General features: G+C 41.1%; 1 protein-coding gene across 1 annotated transcript; it reads right to left on the reverse strand.

Moving 5' to 3' along the window:
• Positions 1 to 209: 209 nt before the first annotated feature.
• On the reverse strand, positions 210 to 16258 carry ywhag1 (3-monooxygenase/tryptophan 5-monooxygenase activation protein, gamma polypeptide 1). The gene is made up of 2 exons (XM_044222496.1): positions 16030 to 16258; positions 210 to 2363 (listed from the first exon to the last, which is right to left on the reverse strand). The coding sequence occupies exons 1-2, from the start codon at positions 16114 to 16116 to the stop codon at positions 1707 to 1709; spliced, it is 744 nt and encodes a 247-aa protein (XP_044078431.1). The 5' UTR covers positions 16117 to 16258; the 3' UTR covers positions 210 to 1706.
• Between the last annotated feature and the right edge of the window lie 438 nt (positions 16259 to 16696).

Below are 16696 nucleotides of genomic sequence, written 5' to 3' on the forward strand. Positions count from 1 at the left end.
TATTAGTCAGTTTGTTGTACACCAAATGTAGCCAGGAGAATTTTAATTTTATCTACAATATTTTATTTATTTTATCATTATTTGATAGCTATTTGTCACTGCCAATGGACTAATACATGAAAGAACCCCTGAAACTGCAGATATCACAAGCCAATGTGTTTTCTTCACTTTTTGTCACCCTTACCAAGAATTGCATGTCACCATAGTGATGTCCGTAACAGATCAATTTATTGGTAACAATCACTGTTTTGGTATAGCGTACTTCAGCAAATGGAGTAAAGAAAACACAGATTAAAATAAGGTCTAGCTAACAATCGCAATAAAAAGAAATAAATAGAAAATAATCCAATTAAGGTCTAGTAATTCCATGTTCATATGAATACATAACATCTACAGTATAAGTTAATAAATTGAAGCTACTGTATAAATACATCACCAGCATGCACAATATTGTATTATGGAGAATATTGGAGCAGTTATCATCTTACACTGAAGAAACAGTATAATAGGCAAGTGCATTTCTTGACCAAGAAACTGAAGACAAAGTAAATCCACAAACCTCAAATCTGCTTTTAGAGATTCCACTTAACATTGCATGTGCTCTGTCCACAAATTATGCTTAGTTCACTAATCACGTCTGTGGTTCAAGGTGCCGTTTCAGAGATCCTACTGATTGTTATGAAGACAGCATAATTGGAGAATAAGGGTGGACTCGTAATGTTCAATCACCACATTTTTTTAAAATTTCCATTCATTTTATTTTGCTACCTGGATTTCTGTGATTCAAATCATTTCCTACAAATATAAGGAGCCAATAGAAGTTGTTATAGTAACGACAATACTGACAATAAGAATTAGGTGTCCAAAAACAGTTAATTTATTTAATAAAGCACATCAGCACATGAGAGGGACAAGCTGCACTAAGTTTACTTTATGAATTGGTATTTTTAGTTACAGTATGGCTGTTTGACTGAGCTGGACACGTACCTGACACAAAGCAAACAAAAAACATTTTTTATGTTATCTTCAGTAACAGAGACAACCTGCTTTTCACTCAACGATCATAGTGTGGTGCAACTAAAGATGTCGGTACGTTTGACGTTACACAATGAAGTTCGACACCCCTAAAAGCCCGTCTTCCATCTCTGTAACCCATCTGCTCTCTCACTCACTTTCTCTGTCTTCCTCTCTCACTAAGCAAGGCCATGACATTCAAGGTTACTCTAATTTTCTTGTTGCTCAAGCATCAAAACTCAATTTCTGAATGCTCCTCCCCTCACCGAATACAATAAGACAGCTCAGCTTCATTTGCGCGATAAGACCAGTCTCTGCCAGTGTGAAGGTATCATTACCCAATAGTCACACTGCGATGAATGACATACCTCTTGCTTCTAAAGTGGTATTTTGGCAAATGCTGCAGAGGCTACCAAGGAGGGGGTTTCATTCTTTTATTTTTTTTTTTTAATTGTAGGTTATTTCTCAAACTAAAATTGTCTTCCCTCCTCCTACTTTTTTTTCACTTTTAATTTGTTGAAAAATAAAGAACAGCAGCCGCGTTAGTAGCATCGGCTAAATTGGCCACCGATGTTCCACACCCCCCCCACCCATTTTTTTAATTTTATTTCTAAGAACTTTTTAATTATTATTATTTTTGTCATCATTTGTGAGCGTGTGTGTTGTTTTGGCAGAATGAGGTTTTGGACTCTTTAGTTGTTGCCCTCTCCTCCCTCGTCGTCCTGCTGGTCGCTCGTCCACAGCGTCAAGTTGTCTCGTAGCAGCTGCATGATGAGAGTGGAGTCTTTGTAGGAGTCCTCGTTGAGGGTGTCCAGCTCGGCGATGGCATCGTCGAAGGCGGTCTTGGCCAGGTGGCACGCCTGCTCCGGGGCGTTCTGGATCTCATAGTAGAAGACGGAGTAGTTGAGAGCCAGGCCCAGGCGAATGGGATGGGTGGGCTGCATGTGCTCCTTGCTGATCTCGTGGGCCTCGCTATAGGACTTCTCGGAGGACTCCACCACTGAGGCTCTCTTCTCCCCCGTGGCCACCTCAGCCAGGTAGCGGTAATAGTCGCCCTTCATCTTCAGGTAGAACACCTTGCTCTCGTGCTGCGTTTCATTGCAGTTCTTGATCAGGAAGTTGTCGAGGAGGTTGAGCACGTCCTGGCAGACGGCCTCCAGCTCCTTCTCGATCTTTTCCCGGTAGGCCCGCACCATCTCGATCTTCTTCTCGTTACCGTCGGCTGACGTCTTCTGCTCAATGCTGGAGATGACGCGCCAGGATGAACGCCTCGCCCCAACCACGTTCTTATAGGCCACAGAGAGGAGGTTCCTCTCCTCATTGGATAGTGCTTCGTTCAGCTCTGTGACCTGAAGAAACAAGAAAGAAAGAAAAATATGCTGGCGTTAGCATGTCTGTTTTTGTTATCTCAATTGTCTTATTTATGTCAAATATGTGAAGATATGTCTCAATAACATTCAATAGCTGACAATGGGACAGTTATAACCTGCGACATGCTATAAAGTACAAACTATTGACACGAAAAAACATTTAATCCTCTGTGCACATGTCAAACTACAGCAATCGCAAGATGCTGGACAACATCAGCAAAGAAATACAAAGCTACAACTCTGGAAACTGTCACAGATGCCTCTGGACAAACTCGACTACAGCCAAGGCATCCAGCAGGGTAAATCACGCCTCCAGCTCACTGACATCATCCTCTGAGGTGACTCCTGATTGGCTGTCTGCAGCTCTGAAAGCTGGTTTTGTTTTGTTTTGACAGGCCTGTGTCTGGCTAGAGGATTTAATCCTTTATACCCCACTGGGACTGTGCAGCAGAGGCATCTTTACAGACCTTTTCTGAATATAAAGCTTGTTGTTACTTTCTTTTTCAGCACAGAAATCAGTTCCATGAGTATACCAAAGCAGGGGCCCCTGGCCGATCACGTGGAACAGCTCTTTACAAAGCCCTTACTGAACGCTTTATCGGTCATCATAAAACTACATTCTGGCTTTATTTTCAGGCTGTTTTGCTTTTACTATAATGCCCCAGAAAAAACTATAATAATAAAGAGACTGTTTCTGTTAGAAACAATTACAAATCCATGTCTTACTTGATGTTAATACTGGTACATTCATTCAGCATCTACAAATTCAACATTTGCTTTGACGTAATCTAAATTCAGATTAAAATGATTCTAAAAAGACATTCACAATGACAATGCTAACTTACTCATGTATAGCAGGTATTGTCACTGCCCGAGCCGTACCAGAAACCAAATTTGTTCTGCACATGTACGAAAATGCGGCTACTTCCTGTCACCGCTATCGTTTTATGCCGTTGTTCTCTGTTGTTCTCTTCTGTTTTAATGCAGAAATTTGTTACGTAAAGCTTCAACTCAAGTCACACTTTGTTGATAAGTGGAACATATCTTTAGAAATACATATTGATAAAATATGTTTAGTGTGACTTTTACAATACTACCAAAATCGAGTGGTCCACTTAAATCTGATAAAACGTATCTTAGGTTAAAATTTAACATAATAAATATACATTAATATATATTGAATTGTTCATAATTTAATGAATAATTAATTAATTTTTTTTAACCAATTACTTTATTCAAGCAATGCAAGCGTTTTACCAGCTTTTTTTGTATGTAGTCTTCTATTTCATTAGCGCTATTTATAATACACATTCTTTACAAAAACAAGAAAAACATTTAGTTATTTACTAAGAAAAATTTTAATCTTCTATTTCATAACTAGTAAAACCAAAGATAACATTATTTTATTTAAATCCCAGAAACTGCCGTAAATTGCATCGACATACTTCCAACAGGAAGAAGCCGCTTTTTCGCACATGCGTTGAACAAATCATGTTTCCGGTAGGCATCGGGCAGTGACAGGTATAATGTTTACAGTGGTCGATAGCTTAGCTTTGCATGTTAGCATGCTAACATTTGCTAATTAGCAGTTAAAACAAAGACTGAGCTGAGACTGATGGGAATGTCATTACGTTTGCAGGTATTTGGTCATAAACGCATTGGACAAACTAAAAATTTGACCTGATGATTGCGCTAGTTGAAAAGTCAGAGGATCGCCAAAGTTATTACAATTCATCCTGAGGGGGACATGAATTTCGGCAGCAAATGTCATGGCAATTCATCTAATTTTTGTAGAGATATTTCACTCAAAACCACAAATCAACCTCATGGTGGCGTAAGAGCAAAAGTCAGGGGATCACCAAAGTCATTAGGATACATCATCTAGGAACCATGAATGTCTGTAAAACTGTACAAAATTTCATGGCAATCCGTCCAACAGATATTTCTGTCTGGACCAAAGTGGTGGACCAACCAACAGACTAACATTGCCATCCACAGAGCCATGGTAGCGTGGCTAAAAATTCTACAATTTTTCTTATTCTGTTGTTTCATTTCAGGTAAGTCTGTTTGCTGTGTTTGGGTATAGCAAGACAAATATTCCCCAGAGAGTATACTGCATGATAGTGTACGTGCTGCATACTCAACACATGGCAGAGCCTCAGTGTCTTACTCAAGGACAGAAAAGCTTAAACCTGTGACCTCTGAGGTGCATCACAGTCACTGTGAGCTAGCAGCTGTGTCACTCTGCTTTGGTTTGACTCCAATAACACACAGAAGCTGCTAATCCCTGTTCCAGTTGTTACTACAGTCTCTATTCATACAAACATATGACTAACCATGTGTTCACCTGATGATCTCATTCTCAGCATACATAAATCCTTACATACATCGACAGCCATCTTTCACACTCAGTGATGCGTAAAGCAGCACCTCTTTAATAAGATTACTTGAACTGTAAAAGTGAAGGGCAAAGAGCAATCAATGATGCAATCTCCTGTTTCCATAGCGACTGCAAAATTTGCTTCTTGTTTGTGAGCGCCATAGTATCTCTGCTGGAGACACTGGCCACAAGCTGCTAATGGCAAGGATGCTGACATGGCTGATGGTATGGAGAAAGCTGCAGGACTGTGGGTGGGGATAAGTGCAAAGAAGCCATTTCATATCTCATACCTTTCAACCAACTCATACACTGGGAGTCAGTCCAAGCAATGTCATTTTCATAACTCTGTACAAGATCAGGTCAAATTTTCAACTCTGTAACTTAAAATATGAAACACTGCTGAGTACATGTCCATGAAATTTTGGGTGACCACTACTTTGGTCAAGATTGAAATACCTCAAAAACTATTGGAGAGGTTGGCATGAAATTTGGTACAGATATTCAACGTGCCTTGAGGATGAATTCTAATGACTTTTCCTCTAGCACCACCAGAAGGTCAAAGCTTTCACTTATTCAGTGAAATATCTTCTACTGGATGGATTGGAACACAATGTTGTACAGACATTCATGGTTCCCAGACAATGTGCCATCATCAGGTAAAATTTTAATTTGTCCAATACTTTGATTTACAAATACCTGCAAAACTAATGACATTCCCATCAGCCTTAGCTGCACTTTGTGTTCGGTGCTAATTAGCAAATGTCGGCATACTAAACTAAGATTGTGAACCTAGTAAATATTACCTGCTAAACATCAACGTGTTGCAACATGCAGCATTGTCACTGTGAGCATGTCAGCAAGCTGATGTTAGCATTTACCTCAAAGCAGTGTTGTGCTCCTGCAACCTCACAGAACTGCTAGCATGGCTTCAGCCTCTCTATTTGTAGTCACCAGAGGAAGAATCCCACTGAGTCTTGTTTTGTTCTGAAGCCAATACTAGGTCAAAAGTTAGACACGTCTCAAAATCCTAAAGGCAGATTACCATGGCATCTACTAAAAACCACCAGCATCCCACAGAGTCTCTGCCCATTTCAGGCATTACATGACCTTTTTCTTCTGGTACCACCCTAAGACCAAATGATCAACTTGGTCCAAGGGTAACTAGTAGCCAGATTGCCAGGAATTTTTAAGTGGATTTTCATGGTCCCTACAGGAAGCACCCCTTTGAATTTGGGTTTCCCATGACTTGTTCTGTAGTGTCGTCCCGAAGTCAAACTTTAAATTGTTTTGCTCTCACAACCAATCCATCAATATGCCTTTCGTTCCTTACTTTACAACTGACAAACAAAATGACTGTCTGTACTGGAAGAGTATGAAGACAGCCAAACAATAAAATGACATCCATTGCGTAATGATCCCACTTACAAGCACAGGAGAAAGTCACCCTGCCCCCATTAGTCATTGCTGAAACACAGCCTCAGCTCTGTAACGCTCTATACTGTAGCCCATTAAATTACAATTAGCGTAAACGAATATCTGACCTACAGCAAATGCAACCAGCAGAGTAGGTCAGTGTTGGAGCAGCAGAGAGGTCAGAAAAACAAGGCCTAAACAGCACATCTGTAAAAACATGGCAGCCTTTGTTTCAGAAGGCTGCAGGGTGAGCAGAAAGCCCTGACGGAAGCTGTGGTGCGGGGATGACAATAGAGCTCTGTCTACCCATAAAGCTCATCAATTGCGCCTGCTCTCTCGTGACTCATCCTTGCACAAGGCAGTCAAACTTCCAAACAACTGAGTGTTAATACAAACAAAGGCCAGGCAGGACAATCAATAATTTCCTCTTTGACAGCTCTCTGCATGGCCATTAATATCCACAGGAGAGACACAGTAAGAGCTGCAGGGCTGGGTGGAGTGAGAGGATATGTTGGGCCTAAGTAGGGGCTGGGTTAGACCTCAATGCTGCCGCCTTACATTTCCATTTAATGGATTACAATTCACATAATGAAGGCTTGCCACAGTCCCACAGCTCCCAATTTTTCTTGCTGTTCCACGCTTTCCTTCTGTCTTTTCCTTGCTCATTTGCCGTCACTCCCTGGTCTCTCCTAACCTGATGTGACAACCCCCCTGCCGACCCTCTTTCAAGCAGCAAAGCACAGAGGCGCCATGGACTACCTGACGTCACTGGTGGTGTGAATAGGGACAGAGCCTTTTGATAAGAAAAGGGGGATGCAAGGCAGTGTATGTGTGTGTCTTAGTAATGGTGGTGCAGAGGGAGCTTCAAGCAGCTCTTTGTTGCTACGCTACCACATATGATTGTTTTTTCTGTGATTACAGCTGATGTGCGTATCCAAAAATAAGACGCAAATAGGGTTGATCACTCAAAAGGAATGAGAAAGATGCGTAGACCTAATTAGGCTACTGGACTGGTATGGAGGAAGGCCAAACACCAGTTAATGCAAGCTGGGGCCTCTCTGTTAGTACTAGCTCTCTGCTGTGATTAAAAAAAACCCAACAACAACAACAGAGAAACAGGCAACACACAATGTGACCAAAAGCAAAAGTAAAATGTTAGCCCTATTTCATGCTGGTACGTGTGTCATATATTACTTTGATTAAGTAATGGCTTGTTAAAAAATAAATAAAATGGGTGTACAGTATAAGACTATCGTGTTCAGCCCACATTTTTTCCTGCTTAGCTGTTGTTGTCAAAGGCTGATGTGTTCTGCCTTAGACAAAAAAACAGATCTGACTGAATATAATATTCCACTGTTATTTATTAGATTAATAGTTGCTGTACAATTATAAGTCACATGAGGTGAATAAGAAAATGATAACTTTGGGTTTTCTTTAAATTCCTCATTTCCAGATCACAGTTTGGATGCACTGCAGACTCATCACGTATTGACTCGTAGTGTTATTAACAATGACAGTACTGACATTATTGAGTAATTGCATTTTTTTTCCAGGTCTGTGATAATCCTGTAAACTCATTCAAGAAAATGACAAATAACCCTCATCATGGTGCCAAACCACTCTTCTACAAACATGAAATGTGGTGTCAAGTGACATTTCACCCCATGAACTAAGAAGACGAAACACAGTAAACACAAGAACCTAGCCAAAATTAAAACAGAGGTCCACAGATTAAAACCCACTCTTAAGATGGTAGAACCGAGAGCTTGTTTGCCCCAAAGTCCTTGCTGACCATGGCCGTTTAACCTAGAAAGCATTACCGTGCTCTGGTAATTGTGTCACTTTCATAATTATTCACTACTACAGTATTAATGAAGGAACGGGACACTGAGGAGAGACTGTGTCCCCATATAAGACAATTTTACAATCATTCAACATCTGGCAGAAACTGCTGCCACATCTCATCTCATCTCATCCAATTTACCTACAGTATGAATAGAATATTATTTGAATGCTGAAGACGAAGATTTTGAACATGGGAGTAAGTGGGCGTTCAGACCGAAAACTGCCGTAAATTAAAAGGAATGCAAGGGGCTGTGTTGGTGGGGGCGTGTTGTATGTACGTGTATGATCCAGGAAGTCTAGTTTGTTTAACAGGTTAATGCGTATGAAGGCTTATCAGACACCAAGAGAAGGATTTTACAACTCTTAAAAGTTATCACAGTGACAATTATTTTCTTTTGTCGGGACAATCTCCACGTGAATGGCAGCAATACGGCGTTCACATTACAAAGTAATCTGCTAGGAATGTGCGTTTATACGTTTGATTAGCCACTGCAGCACCTTGCCAGATGACATAGCATTGTGTGGCGGCGAAAGTTGAGCCAGATTTAACGTTTCCTGGACAACCATGGATTTTTTTTGATGGGACCCCTGCTCCGTCAACGGATTGGCCACATTTAGAGCAGCGATATCACTGCCCTGTGGAGTATTTGACCACTAGCAACGCTATGGAGCAATGTTTTTACAAGTGGATCCCCATTTTGTTTCTATCATGCATGCGCACAAGAACGCACAGGACGGTTCACATCCGCTCTGCAAGCTTGACAGTTGGTGGCAGTAAGAGGCAAAGAAATGTAGCATTGAGTCAATAAAGATAAGGAAGAAGAAGACTGCAGGCAAGCAAACATGAATGTAAACAATGCACGATTTAAAATATAATAAGTGTAATTGTAATTCTCAATAAAAGAAAACAAAATAAAATTGTAGATGTGGGGATAATACTTTTAAATCAGCCGGTATAAATAAATGTACAGTTTTGGTAAGAAACAACACCTGGAAGAGAAATGTGAATATCCTAAAAGCTGACATCAGTCTGTACATGTTTTCACGCTCCACACTGAGAAGATGTTTTCAGTACCAAGAAAGGAGCTACATTAATACTCTCTACTTATTCCTTTCCTTTGAACTACAACTTCAGGTCAGGGTAGACGTGTCATTGTGATGCCTTATATTTCCGCTAGCAGGTGCGCTGCACCCTTTGATAGTGAGTAAGCAAAAGGAAAAGTAGCGTAGAGTGATGCTATAAGATAAGGTGCTGTGGAACTTGGAGAGGAATATCACTCAGTTTAATTCTGCACATATTGCTGCAAATGTAAGTGAGGTTCTTAGATGTTGAAATTAACCTGATTATAGTGTGTGTAGGTGGGTACGGTGCCTTTGTGACTCACCACTGAGTCAAGACTCATTTCAGGATATCCTGAAATGTCCTGAGATGACATTGGCTGCATTCATAATTGGATTGAGGTTCAGGAGTGTGTTCATACTTCAGAAATAAAGAAATAGAAGTGTGATACTTCCTAGGCACCCTGGACAAAAACTCCAAAATGAGGAGGATGAGGATGAGCTAGAAAACAGGAAATGGTGACTGAGAGAAGACAGACATTTTCTGGGGCTATAACCCCATTTCCTAGTTTAGCACAGTGATTGCAGCAATCATTATCTAAAATGATGCTCATCATAGGTGTCAAATAAAGAAAATCTCAGTCTCCCATTCACATCATGGGCACATTTTGAGATTATAAATCTCATTTGATCTTGATGATATCTCCCACAAGATGCACCATCCCATTCACACCCACTCCTATGGAGATTTCAAAAAGACACATGTAGCACTTGGAGTTTTCTTTAAGCAGTGAGAATTAAAAGTGGATAAAAAATATTATGGATCAGGTCCCTGTTTCTCTACCAGTTTATGCTGTTTCCCATAGCAACAGCCCAATCAGATGCTGGAGTGTCAGACTTGAGAGTAGCAGTGGTGTTATTGTTTACAGATCAGATTTGGATCAGGGATGGCAATTTCAATAAATGTGTAACCGTCTACACAATAATAACAGCCTGTCGTATTTTCATATATATATTCGATTTATGCATTCATCCCACAATAAATGATGCTGGCCACTCAGTCCCACCAGCACTGGAGCAAGTATATTCTGAACATTTGTGTTGGGTCCTGTGGGATCAGCAGGGTCACTCACTACTGGTACAGATATAGAGCATATAGCCTATACTGTATCTGTGATTATACACAAGTGGGAAACCCAACGCTTTAACAAATAAACATCAGTTTTACAGCTTAAGGCAGTCGGATAATTCTGTTGCACCCTGAGATTTACAGACAAAGAGACATTTGTGTCTTCCATTTTTGAAAAAAACTATTTCTTTATCCAACACAGCAAACACAATATGGTCTAGTCAATACATATTAAACATACATTCTATGTATGGAGCAGCTGCAGCACAGTGCATCTGTTAATGCATTGAACGGACTTCCAAAGGAGAATAATGCATTCAGTTCATTAAACATGATGGAAGCACTGGCTCTCTGTGCCATGCACTTCCTTTCGACAAAGAAGTATGCTCTCCGATAGGATGTGTGTGTGTGTGTGTGTGTCAAAGTTAATTCAAAATAATGGAGTCAAATCACCACATCATACTGGCTATGGTCACTTGGTTAAATCAGTCCTACTCAAGCTCAGAACTTTTAGCATGCATATGAAAGTGAGCTCTTTTCAGTGCAACGGCTCTAACAGACCCTGATTTTACAAAATTAGAGAATACATATTTACATATAAATATGTAAATATAAATATATATATATATATATATATATATATATACACACATATATATATATACACACATATATATATATATATATATACATATATATATATATATACACACATATCCATCCATCCATTTTCTGCCGCTTATCAGGGGCCATGTCACGGTGGTAGCAGGCTAAGCAAGGTAGTCCAGATGTCCCTCTCCCCAGCAACATTTTCCAGCTCCCCCTGGGGGATTCTGAGGCGTTCCCAAGCCAGATGAGACATATAATCTCTCCAGTGTGTTCTGGGTCTACCCCGGGGTTCCAGTTGGACCTTATTTTGGCCTCTTGTATCCGCGATCTCATTCTTTCGGTCACGATCTAAAGCTCATGACCATAAGTGAGGGTTGGAATGTAGATCGACTGGTAAATGGTGGGACAGCATTGTATAAACTATAGACCAGGACAAAAACTGTATCTTAGCTGCCGTTGCTATGGGACCCTGGATGTCAGATGCTGGAATCTGTTATACTCCTTTCAGACCAACACAGTGAAATAGGAAAAAACCCACATCTGTGGTTGATCTGAATGGGGCAACACGCATCATCCAAAAAGGTTTCTTGACCCTCATCCCAACCAGGATTGAACGTGAGTTGGACACAGCTAACGTTACTTTGCAAACTTTGTTAACGTTTAACAAAGGAAAAGATAGAGAGTGACTAAGAGAAAATATACTGAAGCTGAAACTCAAACCTTGTTGTTTAGTTACTTTACGTAATCTAATTCTGTGTAACTTTGTAGCTCTGTGGTTTAGCAGACTTTTGTACTGAGCTACAGTTGCAGACTGAAGTCTCTTTGAACATTGATGCTCAGGGATTAACTTGTGAAAGCGCTCTCAACTGAATCAGGTCAAACCCGGGCTGAACACATCATACCCGGGTTTGTATGAAAGGAGCATAAACCTTGTATGGCTTGTAAACAGGCAGCGTTTGATTATGCTGCTTCAAAAGCTTGAAAGAATAACTTGACATTTAGAGATTTATTTTGGGTTTTTTCTTGTGGGAATTAAAGGGACAGTTCACTCAAGATAATCCACAGACCTTGTTGTGAGCAGTTTCATGTAGGAACTATCGGTAGAAAGCAAATAGTTCCTACATAAAACTGCTTACAACAAATCTGTGGATTATCTTCAGTAACCGGGTCATGATTTCTGGAAAGAGACGTTGCTGTTGAGTTTTTCAAATGTATTTTGGCGCTGTGAGCACCACAAGCCGAGTGCCATCTAGTCCCATTATCAAATTAATTAAAAAAGACAGGCATCTCTGCGGCCGATATCTCCAAAACTCAGCAACTCACACGAAAACAATCTAGATGGATAAATAGCACTACAGGTAAGCGGAACAATATGTGTTTTGGATTTTCAGGTGAGCTGTCCCTTTAATGTTCAAGGTTTCCCCCAAAATGGCATGTTGGGTTTTTCATTCTTCAAACGGAGACACACTGCTAGTCGCAAGGTAAACTGAGTAACAAACAAAAAGAAAGTCACTAAAATTCAAACTGTAATGATCTCCTTTTAACAGACGTGTGAGCATTGAAAATGATTATTATCATTCAAACATATATTTAGCAGAATGACAATTTTACTTGATAAAACTGAGTACATGGCTTGAAAAAAAAATCTTTTGTCAGTATTATTAAAACTATATGTTTGTATTTTGTCTCTACAAGTTGATTTTCATGGTGAATGCAAGTGAAAGGAAAGCCCACAAGGTAGAAAAAGCTCATTCAAAAATCTCAATAAATGTTTATCTCCCTAAAAAAAGAAAATGCGTATGGTTTGACGCAAATGGGCTACAAAATGCAAAAATCCTGGCGTGGCCTTTTAAGAAATACTGGTGGAAAACATGTAACATTCTTCTAACACTCTAAATGCATTTTTCTTACATTAAAACTGGTGTATTGATTTTGGTTTATTAGGCCTTTAAGAATGAATCATGACTATATCAAAGGGCTGAGGCACTGTGCCCATGTGGATACTATGATGTAATAGTTTCATTAGATATGCACACTGTAGTACTGAGGTCTTTTTACATGAATATTCAATATTCACAGTCACTCTTGAAAATGACTCCTACTACAAACAAATTCCTCATCAATGGTCAACTGTATATACTTTAATAGCAGCAGGCATTTTGTAACATATACAGTATTACTATAAAAGGCAGTAGCACAGTACTGCTCCATACTGTACAGTACAGGTTTTTGCAACAAATGATTGCATAAATTCTGTTTTCTATACACTCCAAGCACTTCCTCATTAGCCAAGCAATACTATATCCCAAGACATGGACCGCAATTTGTGACATGTGGTTCTGATAACACGTAGGGATTAGTTATGTGAGTTAAATGGGGCGTATGTGCATGCTAATGTAATGCTCTCCAGCTGTGATGGCATCATCTTCATCCACAGTAACTGAGAGTCAGACGTTTTGTTAAGAGGGACCAAATTATTGGGGCCCAAAACACACATTTCTCAGAGAGAGATTTTTTTTTGTGAATTTCATTGGCTTTTAACATCCCCTTTGAATCATTTATAGTCAGAAGCATTATTGAACAACTAAAAACCAAATTTTCAGTTCTTGTCCAGGACCCTGTCATTTTTGACCAGAGAACCACATATAACCAATGTTGTGCTCTATAGGTTAAAGGAGAATGCACAAGAGAAACACAAATATTTTGCAGGCAACTGGGTCTGCATCTCTGATCAGTTACTGATCACTCATAGCCGTCCCCGACAGACAGAAAGAGGACAACCAGAATTTAAGGCTGTTTTTAAACCTGTGATGTCACACTCGGCTCCTAAAAATGAATTTGGAAAAAACACGAGAGACCTGTTAATGACTCTCTGCTGGAACATTTTTATTGGATGTAAAAAATGATGACAAATAATATAAAAGAACTAAACCTGTCTCTCATTTACTGTTGGTTTGAAACACAGCTCCCAAATAATGATTGACCGCCCCACATAATGAGAATAACTTCTGTGTTCTTCAATAAAGATGATTTGCCTTTGTCATTGACTAAATTATTGATGCTGTAAGAATATACTTGATGGTGAGACATGCTGTCCTGATATCTACTTCATTATAATCTTCTAAAGGCAGTGGTGAAAACACAATGCTAACAGCAGTCCATCAACATTATCGTTCTTTTTGGTTGAGCCTGGTTCCTGAGTCTGAAGCTTTACAGTCCTCCTGACGATGGGTGCAGTGTCGTGTTCTGTGATCCTGGTTATTTGGTTCCGTTGCCACCGAGGCGGTTACCATGTCTGCAGTGGCAAGGGATTCCCCTCAAATGATGGGCGAGGCAGCAGACACACCCCGCTGCCCAGTGCTGCAGAGAGACTGGCTGGGTGAGGGGCAGCTCTCTCTGACTCGGCATAAATCGGAAGGGGTGGAGCCGGGCCCCCTCTGGCATTACCACTACAGCCTGGTCCTAGAGAGCAGCACACAGCGTGGCCTTTAAACAGGCTGACAGCTTACTTGTTGACTCTTGGAGTTGAAGCTGATGTAGAACAAGTAGCTTCCACTAATCTTGCTTACTCCACTATTAAACACAACCACTGCCCTATACAGCCTGGGCTCACACTGAGGCTGCTGCAAGTAGGAGTGGCCTTGTAATAATAATCAAAGCAAACAGATACAACTCTTAGAAAACACAAGATAAGTAATTCTATGATCATTTTTAGAGGAAAATTATAGAAATATGACACCAAAACTACTAGCCTCTGAATAAAAAAGTAAAATAGATAGTAAAGGCTTCTAGAAATGTATATATTATCTCTAGACGTCACTATTAGTAACCAGAGGCACAATATGAACTCCTGCACAGATATTATTGCCATTCTTTTAAATAAAGGAGAGTGGGCCTTCTCACACAGCACAACATGCCTTGACGTCTCCTGCCAATCTGTCCATTCCTCTATTATCTTATTAGTATCCAGACAGCACTGACAGAGAGAGATGCAGCCTTTGTGAAGCTGTGATAAAACGCTGCCTACGAAATGGTGCACTACGGGTGGGCCTGTGCTGCATCTTGGCAGATGCTGCGGCACGCCTCTGTGTGGGAACCTGCTGTAAGAGGTCGAGGACGCAGGGATGCGGTTGCTACACGGCATCGATTAACACAGGCGGCCCGTCATGCTACAGGTTGCATACAGAAACGACCATTTGCTGCAATATGACATCTACGGAGCCATCTGGAAAGCTGTCCGTCCACCAACACCCACGTCTGGACGGCGAACGCTTCGGATTTTGTGCGCTGCTTCTGCGCAAATCGATTGCGATCAACCTTCAGCCAACATTGCGCCAAATGTGCAGCAATAAGAGGGACGCTGGCTGTTTTTTTTTTTTTTCTCCACATCAAAGCTAAAGAAAAGTGCCATTCCACACTACATGGATGGCTCATTATTTCGTGCTCAGCAGCATGTAACGTTAAACCGGAACCCGAGCATCAGCGCAGCCTACGATGTCACTCTCATCATCATGGTACCACCTAGCTCGTCCTGTGCTCCGCCAGTATGCGCATCTTTCGACGGGATCATTTTGACACTCTTTCGTTATTAAGCCCGCATTTGATCCAGACAGACGATTAACTTAACGTCTTATCGTTGTGCTGTGCTTTAATGCCCCTCGGTTCGTTTCCAACCAAGCAGCCTGGCCGCTTTTAAAGTAGCCTGGCGAAAGGCACCGCCCCAAGATCAAACAGTCCGCATTTCAGACTGCCACAGTCCACCGCAGCACACCGCCAACAAAACCCTTTCATTTACTCTAAATTAATGCTTATAACTGAACCTCATCATATCAAAACGATGTCACTAATACCTCTGAAATGTATGGAAATGGGTGAAATGTGACCGTAGGCTTTACAGGCCTTACAGTCCTGTTCAAAATGATGTTACCCAAATCTTATTATAACAGCCCTACACCATGCTCACACTTAGGTCTTTCTCACGAATGTAGTCTTTAATCATAAGTTTCATACACCAATTTTGTCTGGCTTGTCCGTTTAAGCCAAAATGTGCTCTAACACAGCGGCTCAGTCCCCCGTCTGCGCATTACTGCCCCTAATGCTAGGTTAGCTAGCTTTCACACATTTCTCACACATACACACATATCGACGAGGCTGTTTCTAATAGAAATGATTGAAAAGAGAAAGGTTAATTACAGAGGAAGCCAACTTACCGATTTCATGGCAGCTGCCATATCATCATACCTCTCTGCCTGCTCGGCCAGCCTGGCTTTCTGCACCAGTTGCTCGCGGTCTACCATTTTAGATGTGTGTGTTGCTGCCCTGTGTGTTTCGGAGCTAAAAATCGTAATATGAATGTGTTAATGCAGAGTAACGGTACCGGCTCCTCTCGCTGCAGCTGCTGCCTGCTGTCTGTGTGCCTGCCGACGGGACACCCCTCCCCCTCCGAGCACTTTCCCCTCGATTGTGTCACCACCCAAAAAGGCGTGTCTTCACGGAGTGATGTAACGACCCAGGCAGTCCAGAGAAAATGACAGCACAGCCTGCTGCCCTTCAGTCAGGCAGTGTAGGGTTTGTTATAGAGTATCTTTGGTGTAGACTTCACATATCCATGGAAAAGGAGGTGTTTCTTATAGAGTGGTGACATGGTGGCATTGGGTTATGGAGCAAGTACAGCACTCACATGCCAAATGCAAAGCTTGGTTACCGATCAGGCAAATGCCAGCTGCCCTGGTCCCCAGACCCCCATGGGCCACTCCTAAGGCCTGACGTTGACTTTAGGATGCACCACTGAAGCACAATACCAAGTGACTTGATAAGGGTCTAGCTGATCTGTCTTGAAGAGGGGCCTTGTGTCAAAATCTGGCCTTCATTATGCAG

This window comes from Siniperca chuatsi, linkage group LG14, assembly GCF_020085105.1.
Source record: "Siniperca chuatsi isolate FFG_IHB_CAS linkage group LG14, ASM2008510v1, whole genome shotgun sequence".
Lineage (NCBI taxonomy): Eukaryota > Metazoa > Chordata > Actinopteri > Centrarchiformes > Sinipercidae > Siniperca > Siniperca chuatsi.